The sequence below is a fragment of the Quercus lobata genome, chromosome 9 (genome assembly GCF_001633185.2).
Source record: "Quercus lobata isolate SW786 chromosome 9, ValleyOak3.0 Primary Assembly, whole genome shotgun sequence".
NCBI classification, from domain to species: Eukaryota; Viridiplantae; Streptophyta; class Magnoliopsida; order Fagales; family Fagaceae; genus Quercus; species Quercus lobata.
Genome location: NC_044912.1, coordinates 7,249,195 through 7,277,017, shown reverse-complemented (window position 1 = coordinate 7,277,017; position 27,823 = coordinate 7,249,195). Strand labels below are relative to the sequence as shown.

Genomic DNA, 27,823 nt, shown 5'->3' with positions numbered 1-27,823 from the left:
CGATAATACTCATTTTTTAAACTTAAGGGACCAATAATTTTCACTTGAAACTTGAGAGACTAATTGCTCTCATAAGGTAAATTTTATGAACCAACGTTATAGTTTCGCCAAAAAAGTAATTAGAAATAACAAATTCAAAGGGTTGTTCTAATAATTTTTAAACTTATTTTAAATGAATTACAATATATCATTTCAATAAATCATTCCAAGGATTTTTTTTTTTTTTTTTGGGGTATTAGTTGATGTGTGCGGATATTTTGTTAAGAATATTTTGAAATCCAGCTGATAAATCAGTGGACTTGAACTAGTTCTAAATAATTTGTAGCTTAACCCTATCATGTACTAAGCTACACATCGTCCATTATTTTATTTTATTTTTTGAATTTTTCGTCCATGATTAATTGAAGATGTGTTTCTACACATACACGTCACTTGGTTCATCGAAGTTTCTAAAGGCCAAAATGTGTCATCTCCTAATTGGATTGTCCTTTCATTGGTGGTCTTACTTATTCACGTGGTTCATGAAAGTTCCTAAAGTGTCATGTGTCATCTCATAATTGGATTGTTCTTTTCTTTGTGGTCTTGCTTATTCTATTATTATTGTGTAATAGTCATTAAGTTTTTTTTTTTGAAAATAATTATAATATATTGCTAACTCGTTTGAACATTTTTTTTCTTTAGAATTCCAAGTACTTTTGTACATGAAGAGGTACCATTAATTTATTTTTTCTTTTTAATTAATTAGTTTTAGTGATATGTTTTCAGTGTATATAACCAAAGCACTCTCTTGTAACCATCTTTTCCTTTTAATCAATGAAACTTGCTTAACACTTTTTTGCAAGCATTTTTAACCTCTGGATTTGAAAAAAAAAATTGAAGTTCATTGAACTGATTCTAAACAACATGTAGCTCAATTATGTTATGTACTAAGCTGCAGGTCATCCAAGATGAATTGAAGATTTGTTTCTACATGTGCACATTGCATATTTCATTAAAGTTCCTAAAGGCTTGAATATGTCGTTTTCTAACTGTATTTCCCTTTCATTATTGGTGTTAGTTATTCTGTTAATACTATGTAACAGCTAACAGTTAGTTTTGATACTTTTTATTTTCTATTATTTAGTTTAATGCTTTGTTATTGGTGTATATAACTAGAGCATTCTCTTGTAATCATCTTTCATTCTAATTAATGAAATTTGCATAGCACTTTCTTACCAATGGATTTGAAGAATATTTGAAGTTTGTTGAAATTATCCTGAACAATGTGTACCTCAAACCTGTTATGTACTAAGTTACGAGTCGTCCAAAATGAATTGAAAATTTGTTTCTACATGTGCACATCGTCAGATTCATTAAAGTTCTTAAAAAACCAACAAGTGCTGTCTCTTAATTGGATTTTCATTTCTTTAGTGGTGTTAGTAATTCCGTTATTACCATGTAATGGTTATTGAGTTAGTTTTTCTTTTCAATTAATTAGTTTTAGTGCTATGTTATCAATTTATATAACCAAAGCATTTTCTTTTAATCATTTTTCCTTCTAATAAATGAAATTTCTTAGCACTTTCTTGCTAATAGCATTTGTAACCAATGGATTTGAAGAAGACTTGAATTTTGTTGAAATGATTCTAAACTATGTGAAGTTCAAGCCTATTGTGTACTAAGTTATGAGTTGTTTAGTACGAATTGAAAATTTGTTTCTATATGTACACACCGCATGGTTCATTAAAGTTCCCAAAAGCCAACACATGCCATCTCCTAATTGAATTCTACTTTTATTAGCGGTGTTAGCTATTCCGTTATTACTATGTAATTGTCATTAAGTTAGTTTTATTAGTTGCCCTAGTGCAATGATATTGGTGTACATAATAGAGCATTATCTTGTAATCAATTTTCCTTCTATAATCAAGGAAATTTTGCTTAGCACTTTCTTGCTCATAGCATCTTTACACATGAACTAATCAGTAATCACTTTGAAACTTTTGGTGATAGTAGATTTATTCTTTGCAAAATGAGAATTTGGATTCTTATTATACGTACGTGAATGGAAGACAATGGACTTTTCCTCTGTGGACCCACCAGTCATGATGCCCCAAATATTTCATCTCAGCCATTGGTTCTGGTGGACCACATATTTTTGATGGTGCACTTTCAAGGTTTTTTGGGCCAAGCTTTGTCAATGGTCATGTTCTTGCCACATAAACAATGCCTTTTCATTCTGATTTCTCTCTTTATTCCATGGTCCTTCACAGACAGCCTATTATTTCAATTGGGACAATTGAAAGGGACTACTATAACTCTTTTGTGCAAAGGCTAATACAGTAAGTTAAGTGGGTTAATGCACTAATCAGAAGCTAAGAGAGTGGCTAATACAAAAAGTTAGATGTAAAAATGAACTAATTAAAGTTAGGTGGGTTAATGCACTAATCAGAAGCTAAGAGAGTGGCTAATACAAAAAGTTAGATGTAAAAATGAACTAATTAAAGAGCTAAGAGTTGCCTCTATCACTGAGAAGAGTGTGGGACCTGTGGGTCCATTTTCTGTAATGTGGGCCCTCGAAAAAATTATTAAAAAAAACAATAAAGAAATAAATAAGAGCTAAGAGCATTCTTTTAAGGTAGATAAAAACTAAGGAAAAGATAGGGTAATTGTCATATTAAAGTTACTATGATGACCTTCTTATAATACTAGATGAGAATCTTCGATCTCTGATACCCATAGTAGTACTTATCCCACTTTAGTCCAATCATGCATTATATTCCATCAAAAATAAAATAAAATAAATCATGCATTGTGTGTGTGTGTTAACTTGGGATTTTTTTTTTTTTAAATTAAAAAAAATCAATAGATTCACCATAAAGGGTGTTGGGTGGTACTTTTTAAAAAAAAATAATGTTAGGTGATAGTATTGGAATTGAATTGAAGCATGCGAAAAATATTGCCAAAAACATTTTGTAAAGAGTGAAAAAGCACTGAAAGGTGAACTACACAAGATTTATCTCATTAAATTCATATAATATTGTGGCATACTAAAAATGTAGAGCTTCTTTTTCTCTTTTTACTTTATTTATTTAATTTTTTTCCTTGTATTGATAACAAATAAATTCTATATAATTCGATAAAGGTAGGCCCAACTCTTATGGAATTATGGTTTATATTTTGTATTGTATGTGTTTCTTTTCTAACCTTAATCTAGTTAGTAAAATCACAACTCAAAAGAGTCTCAATTTGTTTCAGAAATGACTGTTTGGATTGAAGAAGTCCCTTCCTTCATCCAAAACCTAGTGATATTAGATAAATCTTATTGATTTTATTAATGAGAGTTGGTGAATTTTCCTTTAAAAAAAAAAGTCTAGCTTGCACATGTTTTTAGCATAACAGAGTTTCCAGAGTTTGTGGCTCAGTGCAATATTCAGTAAGGGACATTGTCATTAAATCAAAGACCTAATCAGTAGTTTTCTTGCTTTTTTTTTTTTAAGTAAGTAGGCTGCTACAAGAGCAGTTCCAATAAGCACAATTTGCCTAAAATGATTAAAAGAAAGAGAGAGCTGTAGTATTTTTTTTTTTAATTTTTTTTAATTTTTTTTTTTATGTTGTATTTAACAGGAAAAGGACATGTAATGGTCTCCCCACCCCCAAAACTTTATGTACATAGGACTCTTTAGTCCTCACAGTCATGCTATATGTTACCTAAATTTCTAATTATGGAAAATTTTTTTTTTTTTAAAAGGAAAAAAAAAAAGCACTCCACTAGATCAAAAGCTTCATAGTTTTCTTTAATATGATTAAAAAGAAAGAGGGATTCCATTAATCAGGAAAAGAACAAAAATCAAGATGTAAAGGTCCAACAGCCCCTTAAATTTCACTTACCTAAACTCTCAAAATTTTTGCAATTTGTCTGATTGTGTATCTCATAGTTTCTATTACTAACTTATATGCTTTTTTTTTTAATCATGAAAACTTATATGCTAAATATGATAAAAAAAAGAAAAAAAATAGATATAGTTTTTTTTTTTTTATATAGCTTTTATGTCACTTGTGATAAAAAGCTAAAAATGACTTTTTTTTTTAAATTAAAAATAAAAATTATGACAAAAACAAAAAACTAAAAGCTTTTGTCAAACCTGACTGGCTTTATTTGGCTGAATAAAGTTTTATTAAAACTTTACTTTTTCTCATTTAACAATTTATTTTAATTTATCTTTTTTTTAAGCCAATGAATATAAATTAAAAAGACACATAACCTGCCCCAACCTCCAAAAGTACTTGTTCTCTAGTGTCTACCTAGTGAAAACCCAAAAAAAATCACATTTATTCATAATGGATCCATCCAAAAGAGAAAAACTATTTTATGGGGTAAAATATTTAATTTAAATACTCATTCCGTAAAACCCAAGATTTCTTAAACATTTTTCTTGGTATTCCCTCCATTAATTATGATTACCAAGGAACCCATAAGAAGACTTTTTTACATTCTTGCCCAAATTAGCTAATGTTACTGTTTTGGGTAGCATAAAATCGATACCCCAAGGAGTTTGGACGAGTTTACTTTAAATTCTTTGAGGAACATGGGCTCTAATAATAATAGATAGTTATTTTTATTTTTCGAGTAAACTAACTTCTACTTATAAAACTTAAAAGTCCATTCATTAAATTTAAATTCTTCATGTTTTGAAAATTTGATTGTGACAATACAAAAATGGAACTGAAGGTTTATTAGAAAGCTTTAGAAATTAACATGACCGTCCATGTCTTTCATTTAAGAAATAAAATTAATATAATTTTAGTAGTCAAGGGATTGCCAGTAGTATAGGAATTCAATTAAATATTGCATGTGTTTACAAAGTTTGTACGCATTTACAGACTTTTAAATGGACAGAAATTTTGAAGCTCCTAAAATATGATAACATAAGATTTAGATTTAAAAAAACAAATTGTGGTCGAATTTTTAGAACATTAAAAGTCCGTTTGGTTAGGCGTTTTAGAAATTTGAAAGAGCGTTTTTAAGACCCCTTTCATTAGTTTATACAAACGCACCCTAAAATATTCCTTAATTTCTTTCTTAAGCAGTAATCAAGGTAACTTTGGCTTTGAAAACAAGAAAATTATTCTCGACCTCTTTAACTTTCATTTCTCTTCCAATTTGAGTGATTGTGTTTTACAAATATGAAAGCTTTGCAAATATATGAAATTGAAAAAATTTCAAGGAATGGACATAGCCACATTGGGGCGTGGCCCCATATATTGAAAGCTTTGTTAAAGTAAATTAAAAGATGATCCTGACTATTGGATTTAATGCAATTTATAATTAACTCTCCGTGCCTGAGATTTAAATAGTTTAATTTTGAAATTATAATTCAATTTTAAATTTTCTTCTATCCAGCTAAACAGAATTTTTTTTTCAAAAGGTACATGTGGTTTGGACAATATTTGACATAACAAAGTCAGCATCAGATGTAAAACACTCCAACTACTGGGTGATAGATTCAAAATAAATTAGGACACGTCATAATTGTTTATCTAAACTATTTGATTTTTGCACAATTTTTACTTTTATATTAATGGCTTGTTACACTGCTGCTATGATATCACTTTTATAAAATATATTTTCTCCGGTCATGAGTTTTGTAGTTTAATTGACAATGATTCTAATAGAGATATATGTTTAAATTTCTCATCTCTCAATTGTCAAATTATATATATTTATACACACACTATCTCCTTGGACAATTAGTCTATAAGTATAATCTTTCACATGCTAACAAACTTAATATAAACTATTTGACCAGTTAAATTAAATTATATGTACTTAGATCATCATGAAACTGATAAATAATCTGACCTTAACATAGGGCAGAGGAGATTAAGTGCTTAACATGAAACTATAATTGACTAATTAAACATTCACAACCAAATGATAATTATTATTTTTTAAATCATAATCTATTATGATTGTACTTAGAAATGGGTAATCCACTAAGGGCCAAAAGTCACTATTAATAGGGACTAGAAAGAGTTCAAAGGGCCACGTATTTCCCCAATAGATTTTTTTTTTTTTTTGGTAAATTAAATATGTGTGGGACATGAATTGTTTTGGACTGGACTGGTTGTTTTAGCATTATGGCCATTAAAACTTGTTCAACTTTATGCAACGGTGGGTCAAAACTCAAAACCCTTTTCCCCAACTAAACCAAAACCAAAACCAAATGCAAATGCAAAGATAGTGTTTGAATATGTTGACCAAAACACACAAACAAAGCTTTAGAGAGAGAGCCTTTCATGTGTAAACAAAAAAATGTCAAACGAAAGACCAGGAGAAACGTAAGCTAGAAATTTGGGTTATAGAAAGAAAAAGTCTTTCATGGAAAATAGAGGATAAATGCAATTTTTCTTTGCATTACAGCACGGTAAACATTAGCAAAGCAATCAATTGTTATTGTCTTAGTCGTGATTGATATGAGATTGATTATGGTCCGTACCAATTCTTCCTAGAATTTCAAGACTTGTTCAAGTAGCCACCCTGTTGTTGTCACTAATACTATATTACAAAAAAGTATGAATAATCTCAATACTTTTATTTCCACAAAAATACTTGATTTAATCTTTGTCAAATGTGACAACCTTATGGAGGTCTTGTAATCCAAGATTCCAACTGTGAATTCAATAAAATATCGATCCAATTAAAGTTTACTTGAGTCTAACATATTATCAACATGTTATTGGAAACTACTTATTTTTCACAATATTCCAGTCTTTTATTTGAATAAGTCTTGGTATATGGGTCTATAACTATTGGTTAAGTTGTTTATGTCTTTGGTATATTGGCCAAGCATGCATATATATATATATATATATATATATGTATGTATGTATGTATGTACAGAAGATATTGGTTAAGCATATAGATGTACGAGTTGTTTTTTCCCATTATCACATTACTGCAGGCCGGCCCAGATTCCGCTGAAAGACCAAAGCAAAATTAGCCGAGCTTGAGCTTCTAAAACCAAAACTTTTAATTTGGGCCAGAAAGCTATCCATCCAGACCATTTGGTTAGAGCTTTTTGGGCCAAAATCATGTTAGTAATTTGAAAACGTGATCGTAAGGCTTCTAATAAAATTTTGAAATCGTGCCTTTCAGCCTAATAAACTTGAAAAATGTGCATTTTCACATTGCATCCCCGAAGCAGCAATTGCAAATCTCCACTTTTTCAAAATGCTCAAAAGCGAAAAAACTGAACCAAACTCACCTTTAGGCTAAAGGGTTGGAGATGTGCAGCTTATATATTTCGTTCACAGGTTTCAAGTCCAGATTTCTTCCCATTTTCATGTATAATCAAATGCCACTTTGCTTCCAGTATGTTTATCCTTATGCTACATACTAATTCATTCTGCCTAGCTCTATGCATGCAGTTGGGGCCATTGCCTTGGAAAAGACAGAATTAAACAGCTTTTATAATAACTAATACAGCAATGTAAATAGAGGTGAACATTCTTTTTACACAGGTGATGCAGAAAGTAGAAAGTCTGGCTGTCGTCTCTGAAGTAGTAACCCACAAAAGGGACACAAAGGTTTTGAGGGTACTTCTAGAACAGAAGATTCGGTTGAAGATTTGAAATCCGAAGGATATTCGGACATTGAAAAAAGAGTCTCGGGTGCCAATCTGGAACCCCATCTATTACAACATATGCAAAACCATAATGGAGTGGTAGGGCAAACCTGCATAGAAACTGCACACCTTGGTAGTCTGTGGCTCTGACCAGTGCCACTATCACTCTCTACACCTCGACAAAAGCCAACTTCTGGTGATTCAAATGGAACTGATGCTGAACAATAGCTACATTGCTCTGCCGCTTCATGTTCACTGTATTCAAGTCTGTTGTTTGAGGAAAAGCACATGATAAGATGATAAGCATGATACATAGAACAAGGACTTCAATCATTCACTTGAAGTCATTTGTTTATCAGAGCAACTAAACTAACAAAAATAACCTTATAAATCAGAGAACACCAAGAAATATGCAACATATAGACTAGGAGCAGGTGTACCTCTTCTCATGCCTTCCAACTTCTGATGACAAGACTTTTAGTTGATCCTGTACACGTTCATGATTAAGAGCAACCCAATGCTCCAGTTGTGCCAATCCAACAGGATACCAATATCCAGGTCGAGAAGCAGTTATGGTTGAATGGGACTTAAGACTTAGAAAAGCAGAAAAACCAAATCCCACAAGCCTCTCACGGAGTTCTCTTTCACTGCAGCGAAGTAGCTCTGTCCACATAGTCACTTGTTCCCCTTCAGCACCGTGTGATACTTCCAAGTTCTGCACTTCACTGTTTACTTGATCGGCCTTCAGCTCAGATAGCATTACACGTCTACAGATTATATTTAGGAGGTGCAGCTTGCGAGAATTGATCTTTGATAATCTTATAGAGACAAGTGGCAAAATCTTTTCAGCAGAAAGATCCATGTTGTATCCAATATATGAAGATAAGAGCCACTTAAGCAGTATATGTTCTACAAACTTTGATGTAGTCTGCTTGAAAGCCAATAATGCTGCTATGATGTCCCAGAGAACCAAAGGCTTATCCAAATGTTCATATTGTTTCAATGACCAAAGAATATTGGACTCCCAATAAGCCAATTCCTTCTCAGGAAAAGCAGGGAATTCCACAACATCAACTAGGGGGGAAGCCTTTGACAAGAGATCCTGTTGTTGTCCTCCAATCCAGAAAAACTCAACAACTGCCTTCTGAGCCCTGTGAACATTTGTAAAACATGTCAATTTCCTAACGTGCTATTTTTTCTTTTCATTTTCTAAAGGAACATCAGTGAGCTTCTTCCTTTTCACATTTTATTGCTACTTGAAGTAGGGAATAAGGATTTATTATGTTGAGTTGAGTTTCATTCCTTTGCATCTTTTCTGATATATTTTGTATTCACCAATCTTCCACAATCCTATTGTTAAAATTCAACAAATCTCAAACTTACACACACACACACACACATCACATGTGCGTGATTGCACCCACAAAAACACAATAAATGTAGCTCAGAAAGAAAATTCAACACAAAAGGTCTTACTTTTTCTGGTACATTGAATCCAATAGTTCAAGATCCAAATTGCGTACCTGAAAGATTAGGAATAATTTTTTTTTTTTAATTAGTAATAAATTTTATTGAAGAAGAGGAACTAATTAACATACCCAGAAAGTATACACGAGGGAAAAGATTAATTATAAATGTTTGCTCTTTAGAATATAGTGCTCAATACATATGTTTCTATCATTGTATCTTCATCAATGCAGACATTAATATCAAGTATTAATAGATGAAAAACAAAAAGCTACAGATACAAGTGGTGGTTATATAACTGCCCAACCAACAGGGCAAGTATTGTAACCTCCATCATGCCTTCCATCATCCTCCCATATTAAAGATGGTCAATGTCAGCTCTTTAAACCATGCAACTAACACGATTAACAAATAGTCCCTCCTAGAAGAGTAAACAACAAGAAAGGAGTCTGTGATCTCTCTTAATAAGAAGACAACATTCTGATTTGTGAGATTTATAGTCAATCTCAATAATGATTAAAAACTTACGATGGCTACATTTTCAAGTTACCATACAAATTTACTCATTCCAATGCTAAGTGCATGTCAAAGGCATCATGCTATTTATTAATATCAAAATTAGAAAGATAGTGATGATTACGACATAAAAAAAGGAATGACAACTATTTTCATAGCATTATTAAGGGCAGGCAGGCTAGAAATTCTATTAACTGTCTTCTTAATGCAGGTGATAAAAGGGTGGAGGCTCCTGATGACATCAAAAACTTGGTGGTCAGGTGAAATCAAGCATTCTTAGGTTCTCCTACTTCTGTAAATGAAGGTGAAATGATAGAGGTTGTTGCTGGTTTGTTAATGATCAAATTCCTGGTACTACAAAGAGCAGATAGGTTAGAGATGTAACAGAACAAGAAATCCAGCAAACAATTTTCAGCATGGGGAGTGATAGAAGTCCTGGTCCAGATGGTTTCACTGCTAATTTTTTCAAGGTTTCCTGGCCTATAGTGAGCATTTCAGCAAATACTTCCTTCTTCACATCTGAAAGGAATATCTCTGAAAATATTCTTCTAGCTCATGAGCCAGTGAAACACTATAATAGGAAAAATGGCATAGCCAGATGTGCCATCAAGGCTGATTTGAGGAAAGCCTATGATTTTCTAGATTGGAACTTTATTCTTATGTGTCTGCTATCAGCTGGTTTCCCTCCCAAATTTGTGCACTGGATCAGGGTTTGTATTATTTCTCCCAGCTTTTCTATTAGCCTAATTGGTTCTTGGCGGGATATCATATTTCCAAGGAGGATAAGGTTTTGAGACAGGGAGATCCCTTGTCCCCTTATCTCTTTGTGATTGCTATGGAGGCTTTATCAAGGTTGGTCCACAACAGTTTCTGATCAACAACAATTGAGGCTCCCAACGTAATGGAGGCTCCCTTGTTGATCAACAATTACACAACAATTTCTGGCCCATATCACATCACATGTCAAGATCAACTTTTAAAATCAGATCATGTCAAGAGGCAAACAAGAACAATTAGGGGACAAAGAATATATCATGTTAAAAAAATCCATGTGATACAAGTCATTATACTCACAGCATTTACCCAACATTTTAAAAGAATACACACAGATAACTTTGTGCAACAATGACTATTTTCCCAGAACATGCAAAAGGTGGAACTGGGGTTTATAAGAGGCAATTAATGATATACATATGGGGGAAAGAGATCATACCATAACAAGCACAAGATTTCCAGGGGACACTGCCAAACCCATGCATGAAATAAATACATCTGGAACCTGAAAAGAGTTTTTCACTTTTTATAAGAACTGAAAGAAAACATTTGGAAGAAAAGGAGACCAAAAAAGGTAACAACATACATCAGTTGAGCTCCTAAGACGGGGAGTATTTGAAGGGAAGGGAACTTCATGGAGAGAACTACCACGTAAAATCCAGCAGCGCACAAAATTATCCTACCATTATTTGAAACAAAATGGTGTCAAATTATTCGATGAAAGACTAGAAACCAATCTGCAGCTGTAAAAACTAAAAAGTGCATATAAATGAAGTTTGCAATGCCATTGCCAAAAAGAAAAGGAAGAGAAATAGCAGCATGCATTGTTATATTCACGGTCCATATTTGATTGAAAATACTTTGAAATCAAATTGAGCTTACATATCCATTAAGTTACACGCTCAATTTAGTCCAATCATGTAAAGCCTCCTAACATCTACATTGGTAGATGACATATCATCTCATGTTTTGAAGTGGAAAAATAATCTTGGTAAATATTGATTTTCATTTCTGCTAACAGCAAAGGTTAACCCCCTGAACATCCTGAAGATGATATGAGGTACTAAGGACCTGTTCAAGTAGAAAAAGACAAGCATATTTCTCTTCCTTTACAAGTTCACATAAATACTGTGTCTATTTTTTTTTTTCTGTTTAGCCTATTAGGAAATCTTTCTCAAACGTGAGAAGACATTTCAATGTAATCTGATTGATTATCCCATTTGGAATATTTGAAGACAATAAAGTAACTTTTCAGTTTTACTTGGTACAGATCAAACTACTACAATCTGACTTCCCCAAACAACTAATTTCTTGTTGCAAACCTTGTAAGCAAGGATTATAGACTAATAATCTGCTAGAGATATTAATTACTTCACCAATCTATATAGATTGAGCACAGCATAATAAGGATTTATAACAGGCAGAAGATTGCAGATAAGACTACTAGGTAGAATGAGATGGGTAACTTCTACCAAAAACTGATTCCATACTACAACATAGGAAAAATCAGGCATGTGGAATATCAAATAAACTAGTTAGTTCACTAACAGTAATATATTATAATGCAACTTAACTTTATGAAATAAAATACCTGGCTGCAGCTGTACAAAGAACATCCATCAAATGCCCAAGCTAAGTCTGTGACCTGAGGAAATTTAGAAACAAATAAAATTAAGTAATTAACATCATAATGTATCTAAAGATTAATCAAGAAGAAGGCACTTACAGCATGGTAATGAGCATCAAATGAGCCAATTTTATCAAATTTTCTGTCAGATATGTCACAATTCCAAAGTTCAAAAGATCCAGATCCTTTGCCAACTGCCAAGAGCATTTTATGTAGGGACTTAGCAGGCATACTAAGTGAAAGAACCGAAACTGGGATACTATCAGCAGTTATAACCTATTTAGAAATTTAAAAAAATCAGCATATTTTATTCAGTAATATAAAATATATGCAGAAAAAAGGTACTTCCAAAAATAAGAGCTACCTCTTTCAATAGGAAAAAGGGAGTGCGATCAACTTCTGATGTGTTCAACAATTCCTCAGTATTGCCCAGCCAGATCCTCATACTGAGAGCAGTGATGGAAAAATTGGAAATTAATTTCCATTTTTTACTCTTACTTCTTCCACAGAAATAATTTGAAGTTCATGTTAAAATTTCAAATGGTGTAAAGAGATGAAAATAACTATTGAACACAAGAATGGATCTTTGAATATCCAGGTCATAACATTTATGAATAGCTTTATTTCATATGAGAATGTCATCATAACATTCTTTAGCAAACCCAGCAATTGCAATAAAGAATCCAAAAATCCTTGATTTAACCAAGTCAAGGCAAAAATATGCTTTGACAAACGTAAGATGGAAGTTAACAGAGTTATAAACTTATACATTACTTTTTTTTTTTTTTTTTTTTGAGAAGTAACATAGTTATAAATATACTTATACAATGTACTTTTTTTATAGCCCCAGTTGTAGCAAATTTTTGGTACTTGGTTCATAAAATTGCCATCAAGAAAACAGTGCATGGTCAACAATTCAATGCACCCACCTCCACACCTCTAATATCTTGCTTTTGGAGAGAATAGTCTTCACAATGAAACCTTAAAATGTTGATGGACTCCCCATGGCTTTAGCCCATAAAACCCACCTACTCAATGCATTATGCATCCCAACAGTCATAAGCAGAGAAGTGGAGGCACACACACGTGTCTAACACCTCTGGAGTGCACATCAAACTATTCAATTGATTAATGTAAAAAGAATTGGTTACAAATTGATAAGATTCAGAATTTCATGGCAATGAACAAAATTTATGATAAATGTTCTATGTTTCCATGGCGCAGAATGTCCATCATTTAAATTGAACAGCTACAGCTAACATCATAGAGGTAACACCAAGGGGTAACACAATCTGTTGGGGACCACAACTAATGAAGCAAAAGTTACTAGTTCAAATCTCCCCTTTCCCTTCTGATGCCAGGCAAAACCAAAATGAGAAAATAAATGATAGATAACCTAGGTGTCAACAGCTACTCTTGCTTGGAATTAGCACCAATCAAGAGAAAACCTCTAGGAGCCAGCATCTAAGGTTGCCTCAACACTAGATCAATGGGAGAATTCCGAGAGAAATTTTATTCATCATCAAAATAATCCGTCTCCATAGGAGTACAATATTGTGCTTTTGTAGATTACTAGGACTACACCCCTATTCTAACTGAGTTAGGAAACCTAATTCTAAATAACTTGGGAAATCCCAATTATTGAATTACAAAATTAACCTTGACCCTTGGAAATAAAATACTAATAATATAATTAACTACTAACACCTAAAATAAAATACAAATGATTTTTCAAAAATAAATAAACTAAATTAAAATAATTCTTTTTTGGCCCTACCGGCATCATTCCCCTTCGGGCCAAAACTCACTTAAAAAAAAAAAATCCTAGCATTGTACATGTAACAAGACAAATTTAGAGAATCATATCAAGTAATCAGATAATCAGAGAGACAACTTTTCTCACAAGTCTACACAGAATCTAAATCAAACAGATAATACCAACAAATCTAAAGCACCACCTATATCTCATAAGGCTCAAAATACAAAATCATAAGGGAGGGAGAGAGGAGCAGAAATTTTGCTTAAAACCACTCAAATCGCTTCACTTAACTTGAAGAGATGAATCAGATAAAGAATCATCTCTGGTGCAAATTCACCCAAAAAAAAAAAAAAACAGAAAAACTAAATCAAATATAAAAAAATGCATAGCACTTACAAACTAGTGAAACTGAAAAATGATAATTGCATACCTAACTCACCTCCCATCAGAACTCCCAGTAGCCAATAAAACCTGAGGGTTTGAAGAATCAGAAATTAGAAAAGCCCAACTGATTGATGTAATCCACGAATTGTGTGCCTCAAGGAGCCCAACAATGTTTGCAGTTGGGACCCTGCTGTGCTCAATAGAGTAACATTCTGGTACATATATTCTCCATAATGAAATTTTACCAGACTTCCCACCAACTGCAAGTAGAGAAACAGATGAGCCAATTTGAGGAATTGAACAGAGTTTAGATGACAACTGCAGCAATGGTGACCATGCAACTGCAAGTGACCATAGCATCGCATTGCGAGAAGCATACTGCGCCGCAGTTATTTGTGGGTGCGTGCAATTTTCTTGCATCTTATTGAGAGACTTTGCTTTACATTTAGACAGAGGACCAATATGATGTAACTTTCCTTCTTCCAGCTTGTCAGAACTAAGCTTATACACCTGGAAATTGAATAATAATGAATAAAAATAACGCTTCAAAAGGAACTTAATATTTGCGTAAATTAGGACAAACCAATGTTTCAAGCTAGGAAAGGCAAAATACTAGAATAACAATAAATACCAGAAAAAAAACAAGGGGAGGGGGGGGGGGAGATAAGAAAAGCCATACCGCTTTTAATCCTTGTCCCTCCCTCTCAATATAAGGGCCAGAGCTAGAATTGGAATTCTCACTGTTTCCTTGACATGGTAATTGGTCCCCAGTAGTTTGAGAGCCCTTATTGCTGCACCAAATTCATCAAAACAAAGATAAACTTGAGTAAACTGCTTACAAGGAGAAACAGCTGAAAACGAAACACATTTAAACATGTAGGTTTCAAATATTAAGACAGACATATATGTGACTTTGCTACCTGCTCAAAAGAGTCCAAGCAAAGAAAACAAAAGTTCTTCATTTACTAGAAAAACATCCAGTTGGATTTTCTCTTTATTTCTTTATTTTTTTTAATATTTAAAAAGCTATTTATATTATAAAGAATACATACATTTTTCTTCGCTTACACTCTTTTTTGGAAACAAAACTAGCTGGATCTTCTGCATGTATGTCTTTTGTTGCCTGCTTTTAGTCACAGATAAGTGATTGAACTATAAATATAACTCAGGAAACATATCAACTAACATCATTTTGCAAAAGTTAGAAGGAAAATGGCATCCCTCGAATTGGTACATGAAAGTACTTACGTCAGAATTATTTGGGCAAGAAACATCTGACTCCCCGAAGCTGATACTTGTGAGATATTCATAAAGCCTGTCTGATATATCCATAACCTGAGGAAACTCAGCAGGAAAGAAAATTATTTATGCAAATAATTTCACATATATAACAGGAAAACAATTGTAAAAATATTTTTGGTACTGTTATTCAATAATGAAGGGAAAATGGAGAGAAAACAACTTAGTTTCAAAGTTAAATTTCTATATGGTGACCAGAAAAGCATGAGAAACTTTCATATATATATATATATATATATATGTAGGTTCATATGTTAATGAATTGCTTTACACAAGAGTCAATGAGCACAAGCAACAGATAAATATACAGAGAGAGGGAGTGGAAGGGGGGGGGGGGAATATAGTAAGAAAATCAAATTGTTATTAAGTGTCATGGAATAATAATGTAATAATAGAGTATGTTGCATACGATATTTGTATCATATTCATATAATACTACAGGTGATGAATGAGTGCACTGCAATTAGCCATCAAATAGTGACTTAAAATAACCAGAAAACTTCAATATAAAAGGAAGCATTCAAAAACATTGTGAGAACACCTTGTTTCTCCTGAAACTTATATAGGATTGTTTTCTTTTCACATATTCATTTGGAATGGGACAATTTCCCTAGAATCTGGAGCCAAGAGTAAAAATTATTGTTCCATTTCAGCGGTTTAAGATAATGACAACATTCGAGATTGTAATGGGGAATATCTACATTTGAATTTGAAACATTTCAATTCTCTATGGCTCTAGAAGCCAAGAATCTTCCAGTCTCAGATCATATGCACATTTACTATCATTTCCAATGTCAACATCAAGAAGTGATTCACTAATTCATACCTCTATCCATTCAGCACCAAAGTCGCAAAATGGTGGACGATAAAGCTTCACACGTCCTTCTGTTGTACAAACAGCCAGCAAGCATCTGTACCAAGTTAACTTGAAAACGCAATTAGTTTTTACAAGATGTTGTCATCCAATAATATACATAATATAAGTTAAACAGTATACAAGAGAAGTACACACAAGGGAAATGCCATCAAACAGTTAGCAGAAACTGAAGTTCTTACCCTGAGTTAGGAGCCATTCCTAGTGGTGACCATGATACTGATCGAACACAAGGTTGACGATCCCGAGATAAACAGTTGGGCAACAAGCACCCAGAGAATAAATCTGCAAATATTTCAATATATAAAATGTAAATGAAGCTTTAACAATGAAAATACTGAATCTGTTTGACAAAATATACCGATACCATTGCGCATTGAGAAAGTTTGTGAGTTGTACAGGCCTATCAAAACTTCTATAAGGCGTTAATTATCCACATCTTAAACCGTAACAATTACAAAATTCACCAGGTGATCAAGAATGTTAAAAAAAAGAGTCCCACAAATGGTCTAGATTCCCCCAATGAGTGATCAAGAAGAAGTACATTGAAAAATGCTTGTTTGTAACTACTGGTTCACCAACAAGTCACAAAATTGTAATAAGAATTCACAATTTAAATGATACATACCTTTTCTATCAATAACTCCAATTGGAAAAGGTTCACTATTGGGAACTGTGATAAGGCCTCGTGGTCCAAAAGGTGATGCTGGATTCTGAGCACAAACGAACATACATAATCAAACAGAGAGAATTCAATGCTTATTTACAATAAAAGTAGTTCCTTGAAACAATTTTCCAGTGTAATCTTAATTACGAACCCATTAATCAGCTTTAAGTGAATATATGTATATCCACACAAATATCAATTAGTATATGATTTATACACAATTCTGAAGAATGCTAATTTTCTCATAATGAGTAAAAAAACAAAAAAACAAGAAAAAGTTTAGTTTTTTAGATTTATGAAGCAGAAACAGCAAAATATACATGCAACACTTAGCTAACATTGAACAAAAAGTAGTCCCTTTTGCCTTAAAGAACCAAAATTTGCAACTTTAGAAACAAACCCAGAAGTGGAATAACGTTCAATTATGGTTTTTACTGCGTTTCATAGCCAAAGCATCAAGCTTTTTAATTAACACCAAAAAAAAAAAAAAAGCAAAGTAGTGAGAAAAAGTGGTACCAGAATGGTGACGAGGTGACCGGAAGCGACGGCGATGAGGTTCTCGTCGGACCAGGCAACGGCGTTGGGGTAGGACGGCGACGCCACCAGTGGAATGGCCTGGAAGCGCGAGGCCATCGCTGTTGTTGTGAACTTTTGAACTGTGAACTGTGAATTGTGAATTGTGAGTGAGAAGAGTGTGTGGGTTTGTGAGTTTGGAGGGAAATTTGACTGTATAGCCGGGAGCTGAGAAAAAAAGACGAAGCAGAGGGAGTTGGAGATCTATGGATCGAATCGGGAAGAGAGTGTGTTTTTTGAGTTTTGGAGAAGATGAAGCGCCAAAAACCCTAGTTCGAATCCTCTAAGCTCAAATAAAACTTTGGTTTTAAAAATTTTCCCCTTTGTTTTGTTTATTTAGGGTTCATTTGGTAGAAAAGTTTGAGTAATGTTGTTTGTAGTTTTTTGAAATATATGTGGGTGAAAAAGTGTGTGGAAATGTGTATAATATTGTTTAAAAACTGAAAATATATTATTTAGATAGTCTACCAAACATAGCCTAAATTTATCCAAAATATAAGTTGATTTTTGAAAATTACTAAGAATAACAAAAAATAAAATAGTAGGTTTTTTATTTTATTTTTTATTAAAAGATATAAATTCTACTCTAATATAATCTGAAATGTATATGTGTGTGGAGTTCCTTTTTAGAGACTTGAACCGACATTTTCTTTTCGCACCTCACAAATACTTATACTTGTGGATGATTATCAATTTCCCTCCACACCTCATAAACACTTATACTTATGAAATAGTCAACGCACCAAGGGTGTGCGTTGGTAATAATAGAGTTAATATGAAGAACAATGCTAGTACCGTAAAACAAAATTTTACAACTTTTGTCACAACTTTCCATATGAAATTGCGAGTGTCCACATTTAAGTATCATGATTTAAAGCCGAATAAATCTAAGGTCCAGTCCAAATTGTGCAATTAAACTAGATTTATAAGTTTTTAAATGAGTTAGCACAACACAATCCCCCCCCCCCCCACCCCCTCCACACAAAAAACAAAAAATCTTGGCCCTTAAGCGTGCATCTGCCTAACGCTTATTTTGTGTTTGCATTTTAAGTGCGGGTCCCATAATACTATTCATGACCCCGCCAACAAATGAAAAACAAAGGAAATAGACCCATGGCGGTACTAATATGTTTTAAAAATTAGTTTTCAGCAAAATAAACAGTATTCAAATAGACTTTAAATAACAAAACTTCCATATGTGCCTGTCTCATGCTATATAATATGCATGTAAGACTGACATATGAATTCTACATTGTTCGTCTCAGGTCTGGCTTCTATCTAGTGGCCAATGATCACTAAACCCGTTAGGAATTAGGATATGAACACGTGTCCAGTCTTGAATACGTGTTCACATCGCAACGTGCCTAGTGATCATTGGCACTAGACACAAGCTGCTCTCGTTCGTCTCATACCTTCACCTTAATCCAAATTCGGCCCAAAGACAAAAGGGCCCCAAATCCCAAAATAAACAGCAGATCCAGATCCAGATCCAGCAGTATCAATCAAGAGCCTCACACACCTTCAAAATTCAAGAGCCCAATTCAATTCAGGCCCAATTCAATATGTTTTAAAAATTAGTTTTCAGCAAAATAAGCAGTATTCAAATAGACTTTAAATAACAAAACTTCCATATGTGCCTGTCTCATGCTATATAATATGCATGTAAGACTGACATATGAATTCTACATTGTTCGTCTCAGGTCTGGCTTCTATCTAGTGGCCAATGATCACTAGACCCGTTAGGAATTAGGATATGAACACGTGTCCAATCTTGAATACGTGTTCACATCGCAACGTGCCTAGTGGTCATTGGCACTAGACACAAGCTGCTCCCGTTCGTCTCATACCTTCACCTTAATCCAAATTCGGCCCAAAGACAAAAGGGCCCCAAATCCCAAAATAAGCAGCAGATCCAGATCCAGATCCAGCAGTATCAATCAAGAGCCTCACACACCTTCAAAACTCAAGAGCCCAATTCAATTCAGGCGCATATATATCTCAAAATACCATCGATTTCCTCTAGCTCAAAACCTAAAGCAAAACGAAAAGAAGATCAGACTTCGGAGCTACAAAACCCATCGCTCTTTCTCTCCACTCTCAGTCACAGGAGCTCGCTACGCGGAGGGAGGGAGAGACACGTGCCACTTGCTCGTAGCCGTTGCAGCTCAGCTCAGCTCAAATCAAAATCTTCGGTATTGTGCTGCTCCAAATTTTTTTTTTTTGGTGTTAAGTGTGTGCTAATTTTGATGATTAAGCTTGAAAGTTGAGATTTTTTTTAAATAAAAAAGTGGAATTCCTAAGTGGGTCTAGCTTCAATTGCTCGGATCATTGGTATATTGTGCTCAGCGAAGTCTTTCTTATGTATATTGGGTTTTGATTGGTAGATTTTGTGAAAAAAATTGATGTTATTGGATAAATGAGGTATTGGTATGTTAAAAGATTTGCAAGACTGAAATGGGTTTTGAAGGCACAGACAAAGTGGTGATTTATTAAACAAAAATCACTCTTTTATAGTCTGCCTCATGGAAAGTGAGATTTTTGTGAATGCTTTGTTGAAACATACTAAAACTCCATCTGGTTAGACTGTTTTGAGAGCCTAAAAGCATGTTTTTAAAACCCGAAACTCTGTTTTGCAACAGCAACTCCTTATAGCCTTTTTACAAAACAGCTTATCCAAATGCACCCTAAAACTCCGTCTGTTTGTTTTGATGGAGTACATGAAACCCAAAATTCTCTGTTCTCTGTGAACATCTAAACCCAAAATGGGGCTAAGAATATCAATTAATTCTAAAATAGTTTACCAATCAGTATAGCTGCGACCACCTTTCCTAGCCTCCAGTCTCTCTCTCCCTTTCTTTTCAAGCCCAAGGGTAACGTTGATGAGGGATTGGAAAGCTAGTGAAGATGGTGGCTCTATGCTCGTTGACGAGGCTGTTGTTGTTTGGTTGCATTTTTCCTATCATAAATTGGGCTGGGTCATGGGGAAGAGAGATGCAAGGGGTGGCATTGGTCCTCATGTCAGAGAGGAAATGGGTTGTCAGTTATGGTTGTTGAAGACAATTAATGGGCTTTTTTTTTTTTTTTTTTCTCTCTCTCTCTCTCTCTCTCTAGTATTTCGACTGCAATGAGTCTGAAGAGTAAAGTTTCTGTGTTGCTAATGTTATGGTTCAATTGACGACAGCTAGTGTATTCATAACGAGGTTCTTGATGTCAGTGGAACATATAAGATTCCTCATGTGGTGGGTCGGTTTGTATGTTATATTTGGCATCACTTCCTTTTTGGTGTTGATCATACTTTGTTTTTCCCATTTCGTAAGTGGTGAATTCCAATTTTTGTGATGAAACAAAATGGCCCTGTTTCTATTCTAATCTAACTCATATGTGGAATTTTATCAAATTTTTAATTTTAATTTGCTTTTTGATTGTACTTGTAATTGGTTAAGTGTACTATTAGAATGGAGGTTAAAGGACTTATCTTCAATGTAGTTAGTTTTCTTGTCAAATAGTATCTGTTTATATTTATTTGTGTCTGCATTAAAAGCAAATGGCTTCAAGACTGGTTTTGCCTGATTTGTTATAAAAAATTGGAACTTGGGAGGAGTATCAATGAGGATTCCCTCCATGAATAGCCTCCTCCTCCCACACCCCCCCCCCCCTCTTTTTTTTTTTCCAAATTGTTGCTATAGATTTTTGCCTTCTCCTTTTCCTGGATGAAACTTCATGAAAAGATATTTTAACTAACAAGAGGTAAGAAAACTGAAACATGGGTATCGATCATGATTCTTGCCATGAAAGATTTAAGTATATAAATACATACATTATTAAACGTTCCATGAGAGAGGCTGAAGACATCTATGCCCACTCCTTTTCCCTGGACATGAAGTTGCACTAAACGATGATTAGTGAACTAGGGGCTATATTAAGTATTTTCCAGGGTTGTTTTTTCAATGCTGTTAAAGCGAGCTGAGTAAGGTAAATACCTAAATATATGTCAATCTTACTTGATCTCATGACACCAATGCTTTCTTTATGATAGATGGCAAGCGCTTGGACAAATATGAGCATTGCAATCATACATAGGGATATAGAGAGGGAGTGGGAGAATCAGGGTGGAGTTATGGGTATTATTTTTTATAATTGGACTATTGGAGATTCTTGCTCACTCTCAGAAGATCTCTACATGTGCTAAAATTCTGGAGAGGATGAGGAGATCAAATTTTATTTCAATATTATTATAGCATTGGAGCATCTTGGAGCAAATGAGCAATGGAGCTTGTGGAGCACGGCTCACCTCGAGGATTGCTCTCTTGGTTTGCTTCATTGTTTTGGTTTTGGATTTCCTTTCCTTTTGATATCGTCAACATAGTACATGCTGATGATAATTGGACATCGCAATATATAGGAAGACTTTATTTTAGAAATTGAGAGAATTTTCTTTAATTATGACATGTCATCTTCTTTATGCAGTGTATAATCTTCTCTATACAATCTTCGAGTGCCAAATATGAGTGGTCGTTTTTCTCGCACAATCTATGTAGGCAACCTGCCCTCAGATATAAGAGAATGGGAAGTTGAAGATCTATTTCACAAGGTTTGGTTGGTTTTTTCTATGCTATGATTTTTTGCTGGTACTCAAAGTTTCATTAGTTTTGTGGTGAATTGTCTGTGTTCTCCTATGTCTCATTTTAATCCTAAGAAGTTCCCATTTAAATGTGTCTGGTTAATTAAATTCCCATAAAATCATTGTTATTTGAAAAATTGTTCAATATCTGAATTTCTGCACGGGATTATGCACATTTGTTCATGTGCTTATATGTTAACATTAATACTATCTTAGGATTTGAATATTGGGAGACAACATAATGCTTATGCTGTTCATCTGATGCCCTCATTTGAAAGATGTTAATAGTTGTAAAAGTATATGGGATTTGCTGTTGGAGGCTCATGTAGTTAAGGTCTTCCCTTCAGTTGTGTTGGCATTCTCTAGCCTTTGGACCAAAAAAAGGATTTATTTTCTTGGAACAAGTTAAATTTATCATATTAAACATGGTTCTACATGACTTATTAAAGATAGATATATATATATATATATATTTATATATATTTTGAGAATCAACTTATTAAAGACATGGTTCTACATGATCGTATGTTAAAATATGGCTGTTTAATAGTTGGACTGACATAGCTCTATGATGTTGATTTTACCTTTGCAGTATGGCCGTATATTAGACATTGAATTGAAGATTCCACCCCGCCCTCCATGTTATTGTTTCGTGGAGGTACTCTTTGCATCTTGGATTTTGACTGGATATATTCAAAACATAATTTATTTTTGTCTTCAATTAATTATTTTATTTTTTTGTTTTGTTAGTTTGATAATGCCCGGGATGCGGAAGATGCGATCAAGGGTCGTGATGGCTATAACTTTGATGGTTGTCGTTTAAGGGTAATAAGATCACCGATTAGTTTTATTGGGGTACTTTGCTTTCTTATTTCTTGACTAATTTGTCATTTGCCTTTATGCAGGTTGAACTTGCCCATGGTGGTAGGGGTCCATCTTCAAGCGATCGTCGAGGTAGCTATGGTGGTGGTGGTGGTGGTGGTGGTGGTAGGAGTGGTGATGGGGGAGGGGGCGGTGGGAGCCGATTTGGTATCTCACGCCATTCTGAATATCGAGGTGTATAATTTGGGAGAATATTTCTTTTGTGACTAAAAGGGTTTAGGAGAATGTGATGGGAAAGTTTTGTGCATGAAACTGTGCTAGAATTATTTATATCTTTTGATTTGGTTTATTTTAGGCACACTTTAATGGTTCTGATGCATGTTTATTTTTGTTTTACAGTTGTTGTTCGTGGGCTCCCTTCTTCTGCTTCCTGGCAAGATTTGAAGGTGTGGAATTTTTATATTAAAAAGTAATTTGCAGATTATTTATTTATTTTTTCATGCTTCTGTGTTGGTAACCTTATTGGTCAATCGGTTTCAGGATCATATGCGAAAAGCTGGTGATGTATGTTTTGCTGAGGTGTCCCGTGATGGTGAAGGTATGCCTTTTATCTAAAATATGTATCTATTAATTTGTTGGTATTATAATTAGCTAAAATTGCTATTCGATTTATATGTTTCTTATGAGTTTGATGGTCAATTTTCATTTCCTCTAGCAAATGAGCTCTAGCTTAAATTACACCTCTTTTTCTTTTAAAGAGTAAGTTGGAGGATGAGGTTGTGGGTTAAAGATCCACTGGCTGCCTGTGTAGTTACCAATTTTAAGAAAAAATCATTTCCTCTTTTTATGTGGGAATACAAATATGCTTCAGATATGCAAATAGCTGTGAGACTAACTCATTATGTTTGTTGAAAATGCGAATTTTCTTATGGCAAAAAATTAGCATGTCTCATAATTTATTTTGAACAAAAGTTTACATGGCCTATGCTTGACATCTATGGTTTGCATTTTGTGGGTTGATGCCATGTTCTTCTGTTTTGTCTGTATAGCTGCTATAAGGGGGTGAAACAGGACATTGGAGATTGCCAATGCATGTTTAGTGATTATAGCTTATTAAGATGTCTGTTGCTTTAGCATATAATATTCATTATGAAATTTTCTTAATAATATGCTTAAACGACACATTTAACTTCTTGATAGTTTTTAGTGCACTGGTTAGGATTACCATTTGTCTTCCCGCTGAATTGACATGATTAATGATATCCTTATACTTTGGATTGATTACTAATGATATTGAATTGATCTCTCTCCAGGGACTTTTGGTGTTGTGGATTACACAAATTATGATGACATGAAATATGCTGTAAGTTGTTGGGAGAAATCATTTGATTTGTTGCATATGTGCTTTGGTCTTAATATGATAGGTGATGTGTCTGCTTTTCAGATTCGGAAACTCGATGACACTGAATTCAGAAATCCTTGGGCAAGAGCTTATATTCGGGTAACCTTTCCTTTCTGCCATTTTAATAATCTTGTGGGATTGTTATTAGGCTAAACTATGTTTTGGGTCCTTGTAGGTATGTTTCAAGTCTCTCCCAAATTGGTGACGTATCAATTTGGATGGGAAGGACTAAATTGCTCAAAATTAGAATGTTTAGGGATGTAAATGAAACTTTTTTAAATTTAGAGGCCAAAATTTCAGTAGCAGTCTCTATTTGATACTATGGATGCTTGTGAGTTGTTTAATGATCTTTAATGAATTGCTTGGTTATATCTTATTATTTTTGAAAAATGCTCCTTTCTCACTTTAAGTTGATTAATAAATCCTACACTATTGTTTCCCCAGTTTTTGATGTAAAACAGTGTTCGATTAAGCTTTATTGAGAGGTGTAGGGCAGATTAGATGTATATACCTTGGAGTAAAATGCTTACATTTTTGCTGTTGTTTGTTTCTATTTTTCAACTGGTGCAGGTGAAGAAATATGAGGGCAGTCCCCCAAGAAGTCGTAGTAGAAGCCGAAGTCGTAGTCGCAGTCGCAGCCGCAGCCGCAGCCGCAGCCGCAGCCGCAGCCGCAGCCGTAGCCGAAGCCGTAGCAGAAGTGTAAGAAGGGACCGGAGGTACTGACTTTTGTCCTCTTCTTTCCTTTTTAATTTTTTTGTGCATCTTGAATATTCTTATTATCTGGGAATCTGTCCTTTTTTTTCCCTACAGTGTATCATTGGAGCGGTCTATTTCTAGGTCAGTATCAAGATCCAGATCTGCATCTCCTGTCAAACCTTCCAGGTATCTGGCATTTGGTTACAATAGTTCTCTTATATTATGGCCTTTTCTGCTCCTCTTATCTTACCTCTAATGATGATATTGATTGTTAAAATATGCAGGCCAAGATCAAGATCAAGATCAAGATCTAGGTCAGGATCTCCCCGCCAGGTAATTAAACTTCAGGATTAAGTGATGAAATTATAGTGCTTGAGTGCCTCACATACCTTTTTCGTAGATCACCGTTTTGAGATACATCTGTGTATGTGTATATAAGATATTGCAGTGTGATCTCTGGATGTGCTTATAAAAGTCAATGTAATTGGTATTATATTTGAACTTCTTTAAACTGGATAGCATACAAATCATGTGGTCTAGGATATAACTCTGCACTAAGAATTTTCCAGTATGTTTTAGTTATGTATGCTATGTTTTTGTAGAACTTAGGTATAGTGGAAGAGTTGTAGTAATTGTGTTACAGATTCTGTTTCTACATGCCTATGCTGCATTACATTTTTTTTGGGTTCAAAGTTGTTCCTATTTCAATGAGTAATTGCAATGGTTTTTATGTTTGTTTTTCGCTATGTTTTTGTTTGAACAAAATAAATAGACAGTTTCTCTGTGCTTCACGTGTCTTTCTTAACCTCCAAGACCAGTCTTCATGCTTAAAATTTGAAATAATTAAGCTTCCCAGTGATTGGAAAGGGGAGGAAGGATGGACTCTACATTTTTGAAACTTTTTTAGTATAAAATTACTTGTTAAAATATTCTGGAAATCTTATTTAAGCTTAATCTCTTTTCAGGCACGGTCTGGTAGTGGCTGATTTCTATGCAAGTAATGTCCAAACTACTCCAGAAACTGGTAGAGTTTGAGGGGAGAGCTTTAAATCGATTTTTGAGTGCACTTATTTGATGGCTTGTCTTGATCTAAATTAGCTATGGTTTGCATGGCTTGATACTTATCTAAGTATGTAGTATTGTAGTATTGCAAACCAGTTATTTTGCGGTTTTCTTTTTTATTTGAGCTACAATCTGCAAGGTATGTGTACGTTTTGTTTTTTAAGTAATAATTGAGGCTACTATCATGGAGATCTGTGACTTATTATTTATGGCACTTAACTATAGTTAGTAAGTCTAAGTTTCTTGGTATTTTAAGTATATTCTGGATTTGGTAATAATAAATATGTGATTAAGATGGCTTGAATTGCAATCGAGACCCCTCACCTCCGTTGTGGGAGAATCATTTTTTATTTTTATTTTTTAAATGGATCTTGAATGGCTTTTCCGTCTTCAGTTCAACTGCACTTATTACCGGGGCTTGTACCATTGAGGATTAAGATCTTGTATTTTTAAAAGAATAATTCTATCAGAATAATGAATGCTTTAGATTTTATCATATCTTTAACATTTAAGAAAATGAACACACTAACCGGTATCTATTTAAAATATTAATGATGTTTCAAAAATCTGAAGCATCTTTCTTTATTTGTCTGTGAATGGCTCTGGTTTTCAAAATCAGGTCTGAAAAGGCAGACCATGATCTAGTTTCCTTATCCTTGTCTAAGGGATTCTCTGATTTTGAAGTCTATTCTATCTCGTGATATTGGTTCGTTGTTAAATGGTATCAGGTCAGGGTGTGCAGGGACAATTTTTGTGGACAATCAAACATGGTGTGAAATGTGTTACAATTAAGTGGATAGTTGTAGGCATGGGAAACTTTTTGAAGTCGTCTTCAAATTTTTTATTTTTTATTTTTAAAGATAAAATTACTAATTAGGTCCTGCAAATTATTGATAAAATTCATTTTGGTCATTGTGTTAATTTTGTCTCTTGTATAGTTATATTGATTAATTGTTTGTGCCAATTTCGGTTCTGAACTTGTAGAATTTTTAGAACCAAGTCGATTTCATCTTTAGGCCTCTTCTCCATTAAAATTTGCAATATAATTGATCTAGTAAAGGGGGTATACGTTAGATGTACAATATATTTTATCTAGTAAAGGGGGGTACTCGTTAGATGTGCAATTTATTTTTAAATAGTTTGATAGTTATGACTATAGAGAATGAGAGATTTGAACCTTGGTTCTTTTCAATAAGGACATCGTGTTAAGATTTTAACATAGGGAAAGTCTAAGAAAGAAATTGACTTATTTTTTTATAGTTGAGGGAGAATGGTAACAAAATTAATAGATTAGGGCAAAATATTTTCTAGTCATAGCAATTAGGGCAACAATTATACTAGTGATTATAAAATATGGTCTCTTTTTCTTCTTCATTATATGTTTTTATGATTAAAATCAAGTCAAATCTAACTTTTGCTTAAATTCTAAGGACAATATTAAGGGATATGTAGGCAATTTTCGAAAGCAATTCAAGTGAGATTAAATTAAATTACTTATTACTACATGAATTAATTATTCATTCAATCAAGCATGAGACGCACTACTGACCGTAAAATTATAGAAAGTCTTATAAAAGCGGTTTTGATGATTATTTCGAACTTATTAACTTGAAAAAAATATTTTGGTATAATGAATTTTGGAGTATTAAATGATTGCTCTAAACACTCAAAATAAT

General features: G+C 33.7%; 2 protein-coding genes across 7 annotated transcripts; one reads left to right on the top strand and one right to left on the bottom strand.

The window, feature by feature from the left end:
• Positions 1-7,292: 7,292 nt before the first annotated feature.
• On the bottom strand, positions 7,293-17,858 carry LOC115960786. Of its 4 annotated transcripts, XM_031079777.1 has the most exons (17): positions 17,488-17,858; positions 16,933-17,017; positions 16,487-16,589; positions 16,257-16,341; positions 15,380-15,466; positions 15,184-15,254; positions 14,811-14,922; positions 14,575-14,641; positions 14,187-14,391; positions 12,353-12,485; positions 12,088-12,264; positions 11,953-12,006; positions 10,948-11,040; positions 10,801-10,866; positions 9,081-9,127; positions 8,045-8,755; positions 7,293-7,871 (listed from the first exon to the last, which is right to left on the bottom strand). In XM_031079777.1, the coding sequence occupies exons 1-17, from the start codon at positions 17,602-17,604 to the stop codon at positions 7,493-7,495; spliced, it is 2,592 nt and encodes an 863-aa protein (XP_030935637.1). In that variant the 5' UTR covers positions 17,605-17,858; the 3' UTR covers positions 7,293-7,492. The 4 variants fall into 4 exon arrangements, with proteins under 4 accessions (XP_030935637.1, XP_030935635.1, XP_030935638.1 ...); XM_031079775.1 differs by having other exon boundaries at positions 14,187-14,641; XM_031079776.1 differs by having other exon boundaries at positions 7,493-7,871; positions 12,353-12,434; positions 14,187-14,641.
• Positions 17,859-19,562: 1,704 nt separating this feature from the next.
• On the top strand, positions 19,563-26,361 carry LOC115960005 (serine/arginine-rich splicing factor SR34A). 3 transcript variants are annotated; one of them, XM_031078698.1, is made up of 14 exons: positions 19,563-19,736; positions 21,581-21,854; positions 22,012-22,135; positions 22,758-22,823; positions 22,916-22,990; positions 23,071-23,221; positions 23,387-23,433; positions 23,528-23,585; positions 24,301-24,350; positions 24,432-24,488; positions 24,960-25,105; positions 25,200-25,271; positions 25,370-25,418; positions 26,051-26,361. In XM_031078698.1, the coding sequence occupies exons 3-14, from the start codon at positions 22,049-22,051 to the stop codon at positions 26,069-26,071; spliced, it is 879 nt and encodes a 292-aa protein (XP_030934558.1). In that variant the 5' UTR covers positions 19,563-19,736; positions 21,581-21,854; positions 22,012-22,048; the 3' UTR covers positions 26,072-26,361. The 3 variants fall into 3 exon arrangements, with proteins under 3 accessions (XP_030934558.1, XP_030934557.1, XP_030934559.1); XM_031078697.1 differs by lacking the exon at positions 21,581-21,854; XM_031078699.1 differs by having other exon boundaries at positions 21,581-22,135.
• Positions 26,362-27,823: the final 1,462 nt, after the last annotated feature.

Excerpts from the sequence above, each read along its gene's own strand:
- LOC115960786 (XM_031079775.1), bottom strand. The coding sequence starts at position 17,604 with ATGGCCTCGCGCTTCCAGGCCATTCCACTGGTGGCGTCGCCGTCCTAC. Across the intron at positions 12,265-12,352 it reads CCTTTTTCCTATTGAAAGAG|GTTATAACTGCTGATAGTAT; the intron begins GTAGCTCTTATT and ends ATTTCTAAATAG. Across the intron at positions 11,041-11,952 it reads CTTTGTACAGCTGCAGCCAG|GATAATTTTGTGCGCTGCTG; the intron begins GTATTTTATTTC and ends AAATAATGGTAG.
- LOC115960005 (XM_031078697.1), top strand. The coding sequence starts at position 22,049 with ATGAGTGGTCGTTTTTCTCGCACAATCTATGTAGGCAACCTGCCCTCA. Across the intron at positions 23,434-23,527 it reads CTTCCTGGCAAGATTTGAAG|GATCATATGCGAAAAGCTGG; the intron begins GTGTGGAATTTT and ends AATCGGTTTCAG. Across the intron at positions 25,419-26,050 it reads GGTCAGGATCTCCCCGCCAG|GCACGGTCTGGTAGTGGCTG; the intron begins GTAATTAAACTT and ends ATCTCTTTTCAG.